Source organism: Alligator mississippiensis, chromosome 10 (assembly GCF_030867095.1).
Source record: "Alligator mississippiensis isolate rAllMis1 chromosome 10, rAllMis1, whole genome shotgun sequence".
Classification (NCBI taxonomy): Eukaryota; Metazoa; Chordata; order Crocodylia; family Alligatoridae; genus Alligator; species Alligator mississippiensis.
The window spans coordinates 62,911,161-62,925,525 of record NC_081833.1 but is presented as its reverse complement, the minus strand read 5'-3'; the positions used below and the strand labels follow the sequence as shown (position 1 = coordinate 62,925,525).

Here is a 14,365-nt window from a genome sequence, read left to right as displayed (position 1 = left end):
GTACCTCTCAGGCCTGCAGTTTTTTCGATCTTATTTTAGAGCATCTGTGTGGTTGCCGAAGCCAGGATCAGAACTTACTGCTATGAGTCATTCTCCTCCCAGGGAATGTGGTGTCTGTAACAGCAGCAAAGTGTTTCTTGCCTCACCATATCGATCAGATGCTTTATTACTAAAAATGTGTTGACTGCTCTTCCTAAAAGGGATTTGTCCTTTCAGTATTGATCTCCTCGTGCTATTGGACTTCTATAGATTTCTCGCTATGATGCTATCACCTCAAACTTTGGTTTCTGTTTTCAGGCCTCTAATCCAACACCAAAATAAATACATTGCTAATAGAAATGGACACAAAGTTATGTCAAATAGTAAATTCACATAAATACGCTGTCCTTGTCATCCTAAAACTATTGCAATTTAACTGAAGTAGTGCTGTTTCCATCTTTTAGTTAGCAACTACAGAGTTGACCTCTCACCCCAAAAGGAAGTTCATTTCCTTCCTGTCCCCGAGGAGATTTGAACTCTTACCTCCCCAAAGTCTTTGAACCAGGATCCTAATAGGGAAGTCCAGGTGAGCATCCTACCACCCAGAGTAGCAAGTTATATATTCTTTCTTTATAAGTCAGTAAATAGTTAAATATGTCATAGCGAGTGTAACAGGTCTAGCAGGAAAGGCTAAGGGAGACCAGCCCAAGAATGCCATCACCCAACAGTCACAGCAGGTCTATGGGAGGTCTCTCTGCCTGAGAAATGAGAGCGTGTTTTAAATCCCTGGCTAGAGTGTGGCAGAAAGTAGATTTGAACCAAGGTCTCCTATTTCCCAGGAGAGTGCCCTAAACACTGGACTCTCACCAGACCATGTTGGAGCTGTTCCACTTTGTATAAAACACTTCCATACCTTGAACCAGAGAGAGAAATGACCACTAGTCTGGTGGTTGGGCCACTCACCTTGACCATTCCCTAAGGAGTATTTAATTAGTAACGCAAAGTAGAACAGCATCAACAGGAGAGCCGGAGAGCCTGCTGCTCCTACCTCGTGGCAGAATACCATGTAGCATTGTGCTTATGGTACCCTCATGGGAACTAGAAGTGGGATTTCATACCCTTTCAGGCGGGCAAGTCAACTGAACCAAGGTTGAGGTCTCCATCGTCCCGAGAAAGTGCCTTACTACTGAACTACAAGAGAAAAAGAAGGCACTGTCACTCTGACTTCCAGTTGGATGCAGCTGGCCTTTTGCTTGCTTTGTTTTCTTAAAAAATGCTTGCAGGGGTTGATTTAATCAAATATAAGCTTTTGCTGAACATATCATCTATGAGGGTTTTGTTTTAACAAGACAAAACAAAGACTTTAAAATTCAGTTCAATCTATTCAATCTAAATCTTTTTTAGGATTCCACCCCCCACAAGTTTTTTAGTTTGACAGAGAAACCAAAAATATCAATTATTTGCACAGCCCTAATTATTAGATTTCCATAGCAGAGGTAACACCTGTGCAATGGGCAAGTGACAACCCTGACATTACTTGCCGCTTTGTGTGACCTTTAATGCAAGCAGCACACTGAACCCGAGCTTTCTTTTCCTACCTACTAAAAGGCAAACCCCACCTCTGTTTACACTTTCAGGCTACAATTATGCAAAACCGTGTTCTGTGAACCACATCTCTAATTAGCGTTTCATTTCTGGACATTGCACACAAATAACATCCCTCGCTGGGCGAGTTAAATAAGGCTATGTAGTCAGTTATCAGTGGAGGCAAGAAGGAGTATGGTCCTGTCCAGAAACTAGTGGGCCTTTCCCAGGACCTGCGGGGAAGAAAGAAAAGTGTCCCTTACCCGGACTGCCTCTATTATACATAGTTCAGGCCAGACAAACCCCCCGCCTACAATACAAGTACACTATGCTCCCCTTTTGCACAGCTCCATTGCAGCCACCCCTAAGTTGGTCCTCACTGCTCCTCTTTTCCCGGGCTGCTCTGCAGTTTGGAGAGGGACTCCAGCTCCCTCAGAGCCGAATGCAGGGAGAAAAGACGACGAGAGAAAGGCAGTGCTCTCTCCTTGGAGCCTCCCAGCCACAGAAGAGCCCAATGTCTCCGACTGCTTCTTGTTCACAATAATATAAGTCTCCTTGTTCTTTGCCTCAGCCCTGGCTCTCTTGCTAAAAGCCTCTCTCTCTGCTGCTGGGAGGCAGAGGCGGCAGGTGCCTGGACCTGCTGGAGCTTCCTCCCTTAGGCCAACCAGCTGGTGCCCGTCTCTGCGGGATGGATGCTGCCAGAGAGGCAATGCAATGAAGAGGCCTGCGGCAGAGACTATGCTATGCCTACAGCACAAAGAGGTGCAGCTGAGAGGTCTGGGCACAGGGCCTTCATCTGCCCATGCAACCTAAGCCAATAGTCTTCCCTCTACACTAATAATTTCTTCTATCTCAGGAACAACCCTTATAGGTCAGGCTTGTAGGCCTAATATTCACTGCTGAGATGAGCTTGACTAGTTCACCACTCCCACTTCAGCTCTTGGGGTGACCAGCCCCTTCCAAGCAAAGGCTGTTCCCCCTTTTTTCAGTGCTTCCTGTCTACGCATTGTTTGAACCAGTTTTCTGGCATCTGTTTGGGAGCGAGTTTTCCCCCGTGAAGGTACAGTCAGGGAACTGCAGCACGACTGTTTTCCATTTCCTCCCTTTATCTGAGCACTCATGTTGAAGACTCAATTTTTTCAAACATAGTTTCTCAAAGTTAGGCACCTAACTTTAATCTGTTTTGAGAGAAGCTGAAGATGTGCAGCTCCTGATAACTGCAGTGGCTTAGGAGAAACAGTGCAAGCAGTTGAGGTAGTGTGCATCAGAACTTGTAAAGGTCTTTACCTTTGGGCACATGAGTAGGACTTCAATACCACTCATAGATTTGCAGAGAAGTACCCAAGTGTGTATTCCCAATGCCACATCCTGAAACACAGTAGCTTTGATTTAGTTTTCATGGGCTTGCAATTGCTACCAGGGCATTTCTTTATTCCTTTAAGTCTTACTTGCCTCATATCACTGATAACCCTGCTGTGTCAAATTGATTTTCTCTCTCACTTGTGGCTAACACTTTAAATTAGAGCAGCACTGTGTGGAATCTACCATGAAAAAGGACTTATTACTAATTGCTCATTTCATAGCTCCAGATGGCTTCTCCTATGGCGGCTCAATTGGAGAACTAAGATCTACCTGCATCGAGGAGTTCCCACCAGCATTTGATTTTGGTTCCTACATGGACACTCTCTCTCAGGTCAATGTCATGTATCCCGATTCACCGCCATGGTAAGCACTTTTCTGGTATCTGGAATTGATATTATTGGACTTGCCAGTTCTGTAAGGTGGTGAGATAGACCTGCCAGACATACGTCATGCAATCCAAATCCATTAGGTTAAAGTACTAATGGACTTTATACATTTCTCTCTCATAAAATCATACCTTCCCTCCTCCCTCCGAAACAATTAGCTTTGGACTTTTATAGATGTTGCTGCCAAATAAATGTTGTTAGGCAACTTTAACTTGTAGATATTCATTGAACATGAATGTTTTATTTGACAGCTGAACAAAGGCTTTTATTGGTGATATGCTCTCGGTCCTATATTTTACTTTAATTGAATTTAAAACCCAGTAGGTCAGACTCTCAACTGGTACACATCACTGGAAATTCATTGAATATAAAGTCATTAGCCATTAGGCTGATTTACACCAGCCGAGAATCTTGCCCACCAAGTTATAATTCAGCCGAGCGTGTTTTGATGAGTTAGGAATGTAGCACTGAAAGGAAATGCAAGAACCATTAAGTCCAGTCCTGTCCCAGGCACCACATCATACCATGCCTCTCAACTTTTGAAAGGCAAGAATCCTGTGCTATTAATCAAGTGCTTCCAGATGGGAATTAACACAGACAAGGCTGAAGGCCTTTAGACTAAATACTGCTGTGTTCATCACAGCTTGGAAGTAGTTTCCATAAAGTCAGTCAAATTGCCTAAATTTATACTATTTTAAAATAAGTGTTGAATTTTTATAATATTTCTTTGTATTTGGGTGCTGTGCAATCTACCTATTGTTTATGAATATGGTAGGAAAAGGCTGCTTGGCTTGGAGGATATCTACATGAGACATTTGCAACAAATCTTGTCTAGTAACAAAAGCAAACCAACTCTTCCCAATTCCCATCTTTATATGTGTCACATATAAGGGCCAATACTTTCTTACCATCTATTAAGCAATGTACTGAAGATGTGCATCAAGATTGTTGAATCAAAACTTTGTAAAGTAGGTTCAGTTCTTGGAACAGCCACACGTTTTGTATGTGACCTTGGGCAGGCTACTTAATGATTCCACATCTCAGCTCCCCAGCTGTAGAAAATTTCTCTCTCATCTTTTGCATGTGTGGCAAGTTATTTGGAACAAGAACCATCTCTTACGGTAGGTATATGCAGCAGCTGGCACAAAAAAGGCCTGACCTTACTCAGGGCCTCTCAGCATTACAGGAACCACTTTTCTTCCACAGTTTTCAAATTTCAGGAAAGATAGTCTAAAACAAACAAGATGTCTCAATGTGGAATTTTCCCTGAATGTAATCGTTTTCTATCTCAAAGTGGATAAGGAAGTAGAGCAGTTTTCACTCCCAACCTGGGTAAGAAAGTAGAATAGTCTCAAGTGGCATACCTTCACTGGTATCTCCAGAAAATGGGTATTGGAAAGTGGCACTCTTGGCTTGTACTCTGCACAGACCTCTATCCAGCTCTCTCATAGTTTCATAGTTGGTGGGGTTGGAAGGGACCTGAGCAGATCATCAAGTCTGACCCCCTGCCATGGGCGGGAAAGGATGCTGCGGTCAAACGACCCCGGCTAGGTGATTATCTAGCTTCCTTTTGAAGGAGTAGGGTAGGGTAAGGGCGAGCACCACTTCCCTTGGAAGTTGGTTGCAGATCGTAGCCACTATGACAGTGAACTAGCGCCTTCTGATATCTAGCCTGAATCTACTCTCCGTCAACTTATGGCCGTTATTCCTTGTAGCTCCTGGTAGTGCTCAGAGGAACAGGGATTCTCCCATAGCCTGCTGGTCCCCCTTGGCCAGTTCGTAGACAGCCACCAGATCCCCTCTCAGCCTTCTCTTGTGGAGGCTGAACAGATTCAGGTCCCGTAGCCTCTCCTCGTAGGGCCTGCCCTTCTGCTCCCTGATCATGCGAGTGGCCCTCCTCTGGACCCTCTCGATGCTGTCCACATCCCTCCTGAAGTGCGGCGCCCAGAACTGGACGCAGTACTCCAACTGTGGCCTGATCAGTGCTGCATAGAGGGGGAGGATCACCTCCTTGGACCTGCTCGTGATACATCTGTGGATGCATGACAAGGTACGGTTGGCCTTCCTGACCGTGTCCCCACACTGTCGGCCCATGTTCATTTTGGAATCGATATGACTCCAAGATCCTTTTCTGCCTCTGTACTGACGAGAAGGGAGTTCCCCAGTCTGTAGGTACGCTGCTCGTTCTTCCTCCCCAGGTGCAGCACCTTGCACTTGTCAGTATTGAAGCCCATCCTGCTCTCATCCACCCACCCCTGTAATCTGTCTAGGTCTGATTGCAGCGTGTCCCTCTCCTCCAGTGTGCCCACTTCTCTCCACATCTTAGTGTCATCCGCGAATTTGAACAAGGTGCTTTTCACCCCCTTGTCCAACTCGCTGATGAAGATGTTGAACAGTGCGGGCCCAAGGACCGAGCCCTGGGGGACCCCACTGCCCACATCCCGCCAGGTTGAAAATAACCCGTCCACTACTGCTCTCTGTGTGCGGCCCTCCAGCCAATTTGCGACCCATCTGACTGTGTAGGCATCGACACCACAGTTGCCTAATTTCTTAATGAGAATGGGGTGAGAGACCATGTTGAAGGCCTTCCTAAAGTCCAGAAAGACTATGTCCACCGTGACACCCGTGTCCAAGGATTTTGTGACCTGGTCATAGAAGGCCACCAGGTTGGTCTGACAGGACCTGCTTCGAATGAACCCATGTTGGCTACCCCTAAGCATGATCTCCCCCACTGGTCCCTCGCAGATGTGCTCCTGGATAATTTTCTCAAAGAGCTTCCCCAGGACCGAGGTAAGACTAACAGGCATGTAGTTTCCTGGGTCCTCCTTCCCCCCTTTTTTGAAAATGGGGACCACATTGGCCGTTTTCCAGTCCTCTGGCACCTCGCCAAAGCACCATGAGTGCTCGTAAAGCTGTGCCAGGGGTCCCGCAATGACATCTGCCAATTCCCTCATCACTCTGGGGTGGTGATCATCAGGACCTGCTGATTTGAACATGTCTAGTCCCATGAGAAGTTCCCTGACTAGGTCCTCACTGGGCCTGGCAGTGCCTCCCCTGGGTACATCAGGGATCCCAGTGTGGGGGGCAGGATGCTCTGGTCCCTGCTCAAAAAAGATGGTGGCAAAGAAATTGTTAAAGACAATTGACTCTCAAATGACTCGAGTTAATATTTTTCTTTTGATCTGTAATGGGGACGGGGAGGTTTAACACAGTCCTGGGCCTTTCCTCATATATCTGGATTACAGAAGAATCCCCAACAGAGAAGAGTGTCCAAGCTACTTTACTCACAGCAGGCACCATATGCCCATGCCTTCAACCAGAACAGGCTTGGATGAAAGCCAGGATTGCATACTGGGAATCATTTTTGTTTCTTTTAAATATAAGGGGATTCACCTCTGTGTCAGTCTACTGAGCTTCCTCACCAGATCTCTTCATACCACTGCGTGCAAGGGATAATATTTGAAGTAAACTGGTCGATATTAAAAAAATGGAGTTATGGTTAATGTTGCATATTCATTTTTATTTTTCATTCACATATGATTAAGACAGAGACAACATGAAGACGCACAAAGCTCACACTTGCAAAGCAGTCTCTTCCCTGTGCCTCACACACACACACACGAGCTAAACATGCAGATTTTGTGATCATCAAATTACAGACATAATTAAGATTATTTAGAGACTTCTTGGAGATCATCCAATATGCCCACAACTCAGAAACACACACACATACTAGCACAACTCAAAGCACATGTACATAACACAAGAGCGCACAAATCCATAGCCATGGTTACTGGCACTAGTCATTTGCAAGTGTAAAACTGTAGGCCATTTCATTTCAATCTGTCCATATGTACACATTATATATAGACAGAGTCAAGTGAAACAAAGAAAAGCTCTCAATAAAATGCACTTAAAAATATACTTAAACTCTCATTTTACATTAGCTGTTGACCTTGAGATTGTTGGGCTCACAGCAATAGAAATGGAGCAGAAAAGCCACGTAATAAGTGTGAAAAACCTTTGCCCTCAATTATTCTGCTCCTCTGCACTGTTCAGCGAGTCTCATTTCTCAGCCTTCTTAACCCTGTTGTTCTATCAGAGAACAGAACGGAAGGGAACATACATTATTCTGACACATCCCCGTAACTCTGCACATGCTCTAGGGTCAACAACAAATGGAGACCTTTACCGCCAACAACACTTCACTCATCCTTGTTCCCCAAAGGTGTTTTTAGAGACATCGCTTGAATTAGTGAGAGAGTATCAATGGGTATAGGCACAGAGAGAGGAAAGTCATGCTAAATGACCCGATACCAAACTTTTTCAGGAAACCCCACACATCGGTTATGCGCTTCTGCGTGCATGTGCTACTACATGTTTTTCATACAAGAAAATTCATACATAAGTTTAGAGACCATTGATTCTTTTGATACATCTTGCATTATGGATAACACAAAAAGGGGGTTTCTTATCCCAATCCTATAAGCAATTTTGCAAATCTATATGAAGCTTTCCTTCTCTGTTGTCAATTCAATTATTTTATTTATTTATTTTATAGAATTGACTTAGATGAAAACTTATTTTTCATACCTAAGATTTTTCTAGAAACTCTTTAAATGTATACACAGCCAATCTTTACCAAATAACTTTTAATGCCAAATTAGAATTTCTATATGGCAATCGTAAAAGCAAAGATTAACAAGTCATTAATACACCCTCCTAACTAGGTGCAGTTAATCAGGTAGTCCCGGCAGTGAAACTAATGGAGTCTGAAGATGAACTTCAAGCCAGAGCATCCACTTGCAGAATCCTTCCTTGCCCCCGAACCACTATTTTTAATACTATTCTATTCTCGCTGTAAGTTGCTTGGCCTAGCATATTAACTGTATCAATGTGCATCAATATACATCTAATATGCATTAATAAATAGAGACGGGGGAAAGCAACTTACACCTGGAATGCTTCAGCTGTATTTTTAATGTACCAAGGAGACACTGAATCAGTCCCAACCTCTTTTGTGCCTTCAAACTCTAACACTTTGCAGAAGCAGCATCTTTTGAAAAGTCCATCCTGTATTTATCAGTTAAAGCTGTTTAGTGCCACAAGTCGTTTTAGTGTATAGCAGAATACCAGTAATTGCCTTTTAGGATAGAAGTGTGGCTGTCAGTATTCTTATCCTGATCCAGCAACCTGGGGCTGCCTGGTTCACTACTTATTGTGTTTCCACTATAAAACCCTGCTCCCATCAAAAAATATTTTTCATTAGCCTTGCAAAACCCTACTTGCCAACTTGCTCAGGGCATGTAACAGTTTTTAATGGATAAAAAAATATCACTGGCTTTTCAGTTATCATCATCATCAATGTAGTAAAGATGGGAGAATTGATTTTGTGCTGGAGAAGATAAATTTTCGCTACAGCTTTGCAAGGCTGGTGAGTCTGAACTGCTTTGTCTCTGTATGCAATGTCCCTGGGGCCAGCGTGCAGATCTGTGGTGCTTCTCATGTTGCTTTATGCCATTCTGTCAAACATTAAACAGCTTTAAACTTCTATTTGGTCCCTTGAGAATTCCCTCTGCCTGTGGGATTCCTCGGGTGAAAAACAACCAAGGCAGAGTCTCCAAGCTGTGACCCTGGGGAAGTGGCTGGGCATAAAGGTGTCTGATCCAGGTGACCCTACCTCATGGAATAGCCCCATGGGAATATAGGCAGGCATCTTTAGTTGGAGAGGTCGTACTTCTCTGTATAGGGCTGATGTTGGGGGAGGCACCAAGTGGGATGAGCTGCCCAAAACTTCTGGTTTACATGACCTTGTGCATGGCAAATATATTGCATTTCCTATCCAGTGCCTCCCTTGGCAGGAATCTTTGTCAAATACAGTAAGAAAGAACATTGCAAATTTCACCCCAGTCTCCATTTTTCTGAGGGCAAAATCCTTACTCTCTGGAAGTAACAATACACTCAAGCTGCACCCATGCAGCAATACCCGGCTGCACGTGCTACCTTGAGGGGGCACCAGAATCACCCCCACCTTGTGAATCTTTGCCATAGCAGGAATAGCCCCACACTGCCTGGCTGTAGAAGCCAGGTGGGCACAGCCCCCCATTCAGCAATGTATCTGGGGAGCAAGAGAACAAGCAGGATGACCCCAGGAGTCTCTGCCATGGCAGGTGCCTCCCTGGACCTGGTAGGGTGTCTTGGCAGGGATGGGGGAGTGAACCCTTGCACCCGGGCCAGCTTCCAGGGAACCTGCACCATGGGGCTGCTGCAGCTGGTATGCAGTAAGCCTGCCTCAGGGGCAGCAGCCCAAGCCTACAGTACTATAGCAGCAACCACAGCAGCAGCAGCTGTGGCTTGATTGCAGAGAGCAGGGACCCATAAGACTCTGTCCCCACTGTCCAGTGGTCTGCATAACCTCCTACCCCACCTGGCTCAGGTGCTAAAGGAGTTTGCAATGCCTCTAACCTGGGCTAGTTCTGAACAAGTTAGCTGGGTGGCCCAAAAGCAGTACAGCCACATTGGCAGGGCATTCATCCCTGCATAATGTCTCTTTCTAAGCTCAGGTGCATCTGCACTGCACTGCATCGTGCCATGAAGACATATCCTAAAGTGTTACTTGGTAGAGAATATTAGTATTATTGTTTAGATGTATATATACTGCCATAACCAGAAAGGGCCATAGTACTCTAATCTCACCTCCTGACGTTAGGGGAGATGGGAGTAGAGGAAATATGAGTCATTCCATAGTAACCTCTGAAAATTGAGTAGGGCTAGTGTGAGGGCAGGTTACTTAACCTACATCTAAACATGCCCTTCTGAAGGCTGGCATTATTAGAAGGACCACATCTGAGAGCAGCATCCCTTAAATGTCAGCCTGTACTAATTGGCTGGTGTGGGAACAGTGCCAGAAGGAATCTCGTCCAAAGGGAGCAATTCTGGAAATTAGCTAGCAACTTGCCAGTGATTCTGAGCGTCTGAGGGTAGGTCATTACTTGGATGATACACCATGGGTGACAAGAATCTCAACTCCAGGTCACCCATGCTCTGTGCACACGTCAGGCGATTTGCACGAATAAATGAAGGGATTCAGTTTCTCACTGTACTGAACCAAGACAAACATCTGAAAAAGAACATCACTTTAGGCATTCTGTAGTGCAAACCACACAACAGCAAATAATGATGAAGCGGCCATAAGCGTCCTCTTCATGGGATCTGTCTTGAACTATATCCCACCCCCACTCAACTGGGCACCTTTCTGATCATTTAAATATTATGGGAGTGGGAAGGGAGGGTAGTTCTTATCTTTAGAAAGGATGTTGGGAATATGTTTGTATTTAACTTTGCACACATCTGTAAAAGTCATGAGTTAATGTATTTATTTTTGAGTAACCAGAAAGAATCTCTCTTTAGACACGTATTTTCTTTGTTGGCATTCCATGCACTCAAAATTATTGCCAGGTTTTTCTCTCTTCTTGTTAAATAAGAGTAATCCTCAAACAGAGGCTATGAAGATATTTCTAGGAGTCCTTGGGGACAAATTAAACATGTAGCAGGGACAGAAGAGAGCTGGCTGAATGGCTGAGAAAGTAGGCCACCGAGATCTCTTCTGTACCAAGTCAACCAAACAGAAACATGCAAGAATGCAATTAAATAAGTATTTTAGTCAAAGAAAAGACAAAGACACAGAGATATATGAACAAATATACAATAAGTTGATCAGGCTGCAATGATTAGGGCTGAATTTGAGAAGTTCTGTGACTGGAAGTGTAACATTTTACTACCTGCCCCAATTATTCTGTGAGTGAACAGTTTTATCCCATAACCCTACTTTATAGCAGATAGATCTCTTTGTTTCCAATCCTATGGTTCATATACTACATGCACCTTCTTTGCTCAGTTTGTTGATCCCTTCAAACAGTAAGCTATTAACTTTCTCAGAACCATATGAGGCTTTAATGGGGTTTTTTCCCCACGTGCATCTTTTTCAAAGCATTTGGACTGAAGTGTGGAATCAAATCAGAACCTTGCATCTAAATCCACAGAGCTGCATGTAAATCTGCTTACAAGAGTAAATTGATTTAGGGACCAGTCTAATGCACCGTACTGCACCCTTACCGATAACAAAGTTCCCACTTATACTGTGCAGTTACCTGCATGTGTAAGGTTGGTGAATTTGAACCAGGTGGGTTTGGCAGTGTCCTCTGAACTGTCAGTTCAAAACCACCAGAAACCTGAAGTTCCCACAGTAGTTCCACACTAATATAGTGACTGTCTGGCTAGAATATCTCTGTGCTTTGATAGTTTCCAGTGGTTTATATGTTTCTGGCTATAACACGATGCTCCATATTATATTAAGGGACCATCCCCTCTGGCATCTTGACTGAATTCAGGCCACCTTTCCAAGCTCCATACAAGACCAGAACAGGGTGTGGAGGATGCAGCTGTGCTGCAGCCTGGGCTCTGACTCTGCATATGCAAATAAACACTGATCAAATTAACCAGAAAGCCTGCATAATAAATCCAAATTAAACATGCTTTTTTTTATTAATGCTTTTCTTATGTTCTTGCTACCTTGCTACTGCCACAGTTAATTAAAGCAGGAAAAAATTAATGCTTTTGGCAAATAGTCAAAAACGGAATAAATCTTATATCTTAGCGACGCAGTTTGGAGCAAACTTCAGGAAAAAAGAGGGGCTTCGCAAATGACTGAAAATAAGATAGAGGAAGTTATGTAGGGAAGCATTTAAAATATTTCTCTTCACAAACATTTTGAAATACCCAATACAAAACATCAGTCTAGTGGGTGAGAGCCAGAGAAGGTCTGTGCAGCAACTCTGACATTATGCTGTGGGGCTGTTGTATAAAAGCATCCATCTTCTGAAGAGGAGAGCCAACCAAATAGTTATTTGGATTGGGGACTCTTCTGGTTGGTAATGGTTAACAAGAGGCACTGTTTTAGGCACTGTGTTAAGGCCTGAGAGCAAGGAAAAGCAAGGTCTAGTCCTGTCAAATATTTATTTATGGTTTAAACTTGTGATAGTTACTATAAATTCAAACTATTATGCAGCATGTACAACATTAACATTTTTAAATAACACGTATGCAAAGGATAAGTTGGCTGACTTATTGGACTTCTTCACAGGAATTTTTAAAGCTAATCTAAGATGCCCACGAATCAATAAAGCAACTGTGGCATAAGCATGAGAGGAAGGAATGAGGAGCAGAAGTGGCCAGAATGGGAACCACTGCATTGACTGCAGGGATGAATTAATATGTAGCATATATCTGAAGTGAAAGACGTGCAAATGAAAGCTGGTTCTGTAATGCCAGGAGCAAGCACCAAAAACTTAGCCTCGCTTAATGTTTCTAATATTAACGTCCTGTAAGAGGCAGAAGCATTACATCACCCCATATCAGGTGCTACTGAGCTGAGCCTTCTTGCACACGTTATTGTTGCTAAAATCATCCACTCAGAGAATTCTGGGAGTAAGTATCTAGCCTGCACATGGCCAGGGGCTGACTATAATCATTTTAGACTATCATTTTCATTAAGCTTCATGCTCAGGCTTTAAATCGGAAAACAAGTAGGAGAAGGTCGCTTGGCTGTGGGCAGGTCGCAGGCTGAAAGCACAAGACAGCTTTCCACTTCTCTTTGCATAGGTTATGCCAACCTATTTCAGTTTTGAGAAGAGATTAACCTAGTCTTGGAACTGGGGGCGTAACAGAGCTCACAGCTTGACGGCATCCCCAAGTCAGAACGTGCCTGAAGTCTGAGAAGCGCAGTTTCCAAAATCCACCATACAGGGTGGTTGTACAGCCCCTGCTACTGCAAGGAAATGACTCAAGCGCAGCATTCTTCCAATATGAAAGCACGCTTAAGGGTCTCATTCTGCAAGTCCTTACCCATGCCCTGTTAAAGTCGGTGGGACTGATGGTGTCAATTATGGTTTGAAGATCAGGCCTGAACTACAAACACCCACTCAGAGGCAAATTTGCACCAGTCTAAGGAAGGCTAAATTCCATAAGAAATGATTGGAAGAGCTGCCTTTGAGATCAGAGTACAGCTTTCCCCTGTAAATATTGTAAGCAGTGAAAGGAGCACTCAAGAACTCTGTCTCTAGACCCAACAAAAGAAGTGGTGGTCAACTAGGGAAATAGACCAAAGAATAGGGGTCTTGAGGAGTCAAAGCCAAAATAAAGTCACCCCAGGCAGCCAAAGAAAATTGATCACTGGCTTCAGAAACTTTATACATACACGTAAATTAAAGAAAGGATTGCACATGTGCACTTAGGAATGAAATTACACAGCTGCCTGCCACTCCAAGGAGGCATTTCAGCAAGAGGACACCCATCCCAACTATGCCTAGTATAGGGGCAACTATGATGGGGATCCCAACACACAAGAGAAATCCTCTAGGCTTGGCTGAGGTAGCACAGCGCTGCCCTGTAGGGCAGCCAGCCTTGTATGAGAGCAAAACTGAATGACCTTTTAAACCCAGTTTGACCTGGTAATCGTACAACTGGCGTCTCACAAATCTCTCAGAACAACAGGAAACCGCTCGCTATTTCGCTGCTCAGCTTGAGCTCCGATGAGCCCAATACCCTGGATTTCCTGGAGGAACAGGCTGCAGAATTAGTCTACCCTGGGCAATAGTTATTCAAGCAGCCCCATGTACATGCAGCTGTCCAGGAGGATGTCCAGTGAAGAGTACTCTTTTAGATAAATTCTGTTTGGGAACCTAATTTATGAAAGATGCCTTGGGATTGTAATAATTTAATTGCTTTGATGTCTGAGCCACAGATCTCATTTAGGGCTCAATTTGATTATTGCTATAGATGCTTTTCCTAATCATTTAGAGAAATGCCACGCATTCGGTTTGGTCATAGTCCTGCCACACTCCCAGGGCAGTTAAACAGCAGTAGTTTGGTCAATTTATCTTGACAGCCCTCGATATGTGGTGCTTATAGCCATAAACATCCCCTTTGCAAAATTAATGACTTTCTAATGAACCAGGGATCAGTGTGAACGTCTGTCAAATCAATTTCACATGAGT

General features: G+C 44.0%; 1 protein-coding gene across 2 annotated transcripts in view; it reads left to right on the top strand.

Moving 5' to 3' along the window:
* BEAN1 (brain expressed associated with NEDD4 1) overlaps positions 1-14,365 on the top strand; it is a 119,958-nt gene that overhangs the window by 83,093 nt on the left and 22,500 nt on the right. For both annotated transcript variants that reach the window (XM_014595617.3, XM_059713885.1), the window contains one exon: positions 3,147-3,288. In XM_014595617.3, coding sequence (XP_014451103.2) covers positions 3,147-3,288 — 142 coding nt within the window. The remainder of the gene's footprint in view (positions 1-3,146; positions 3,289-14,365) is intronic.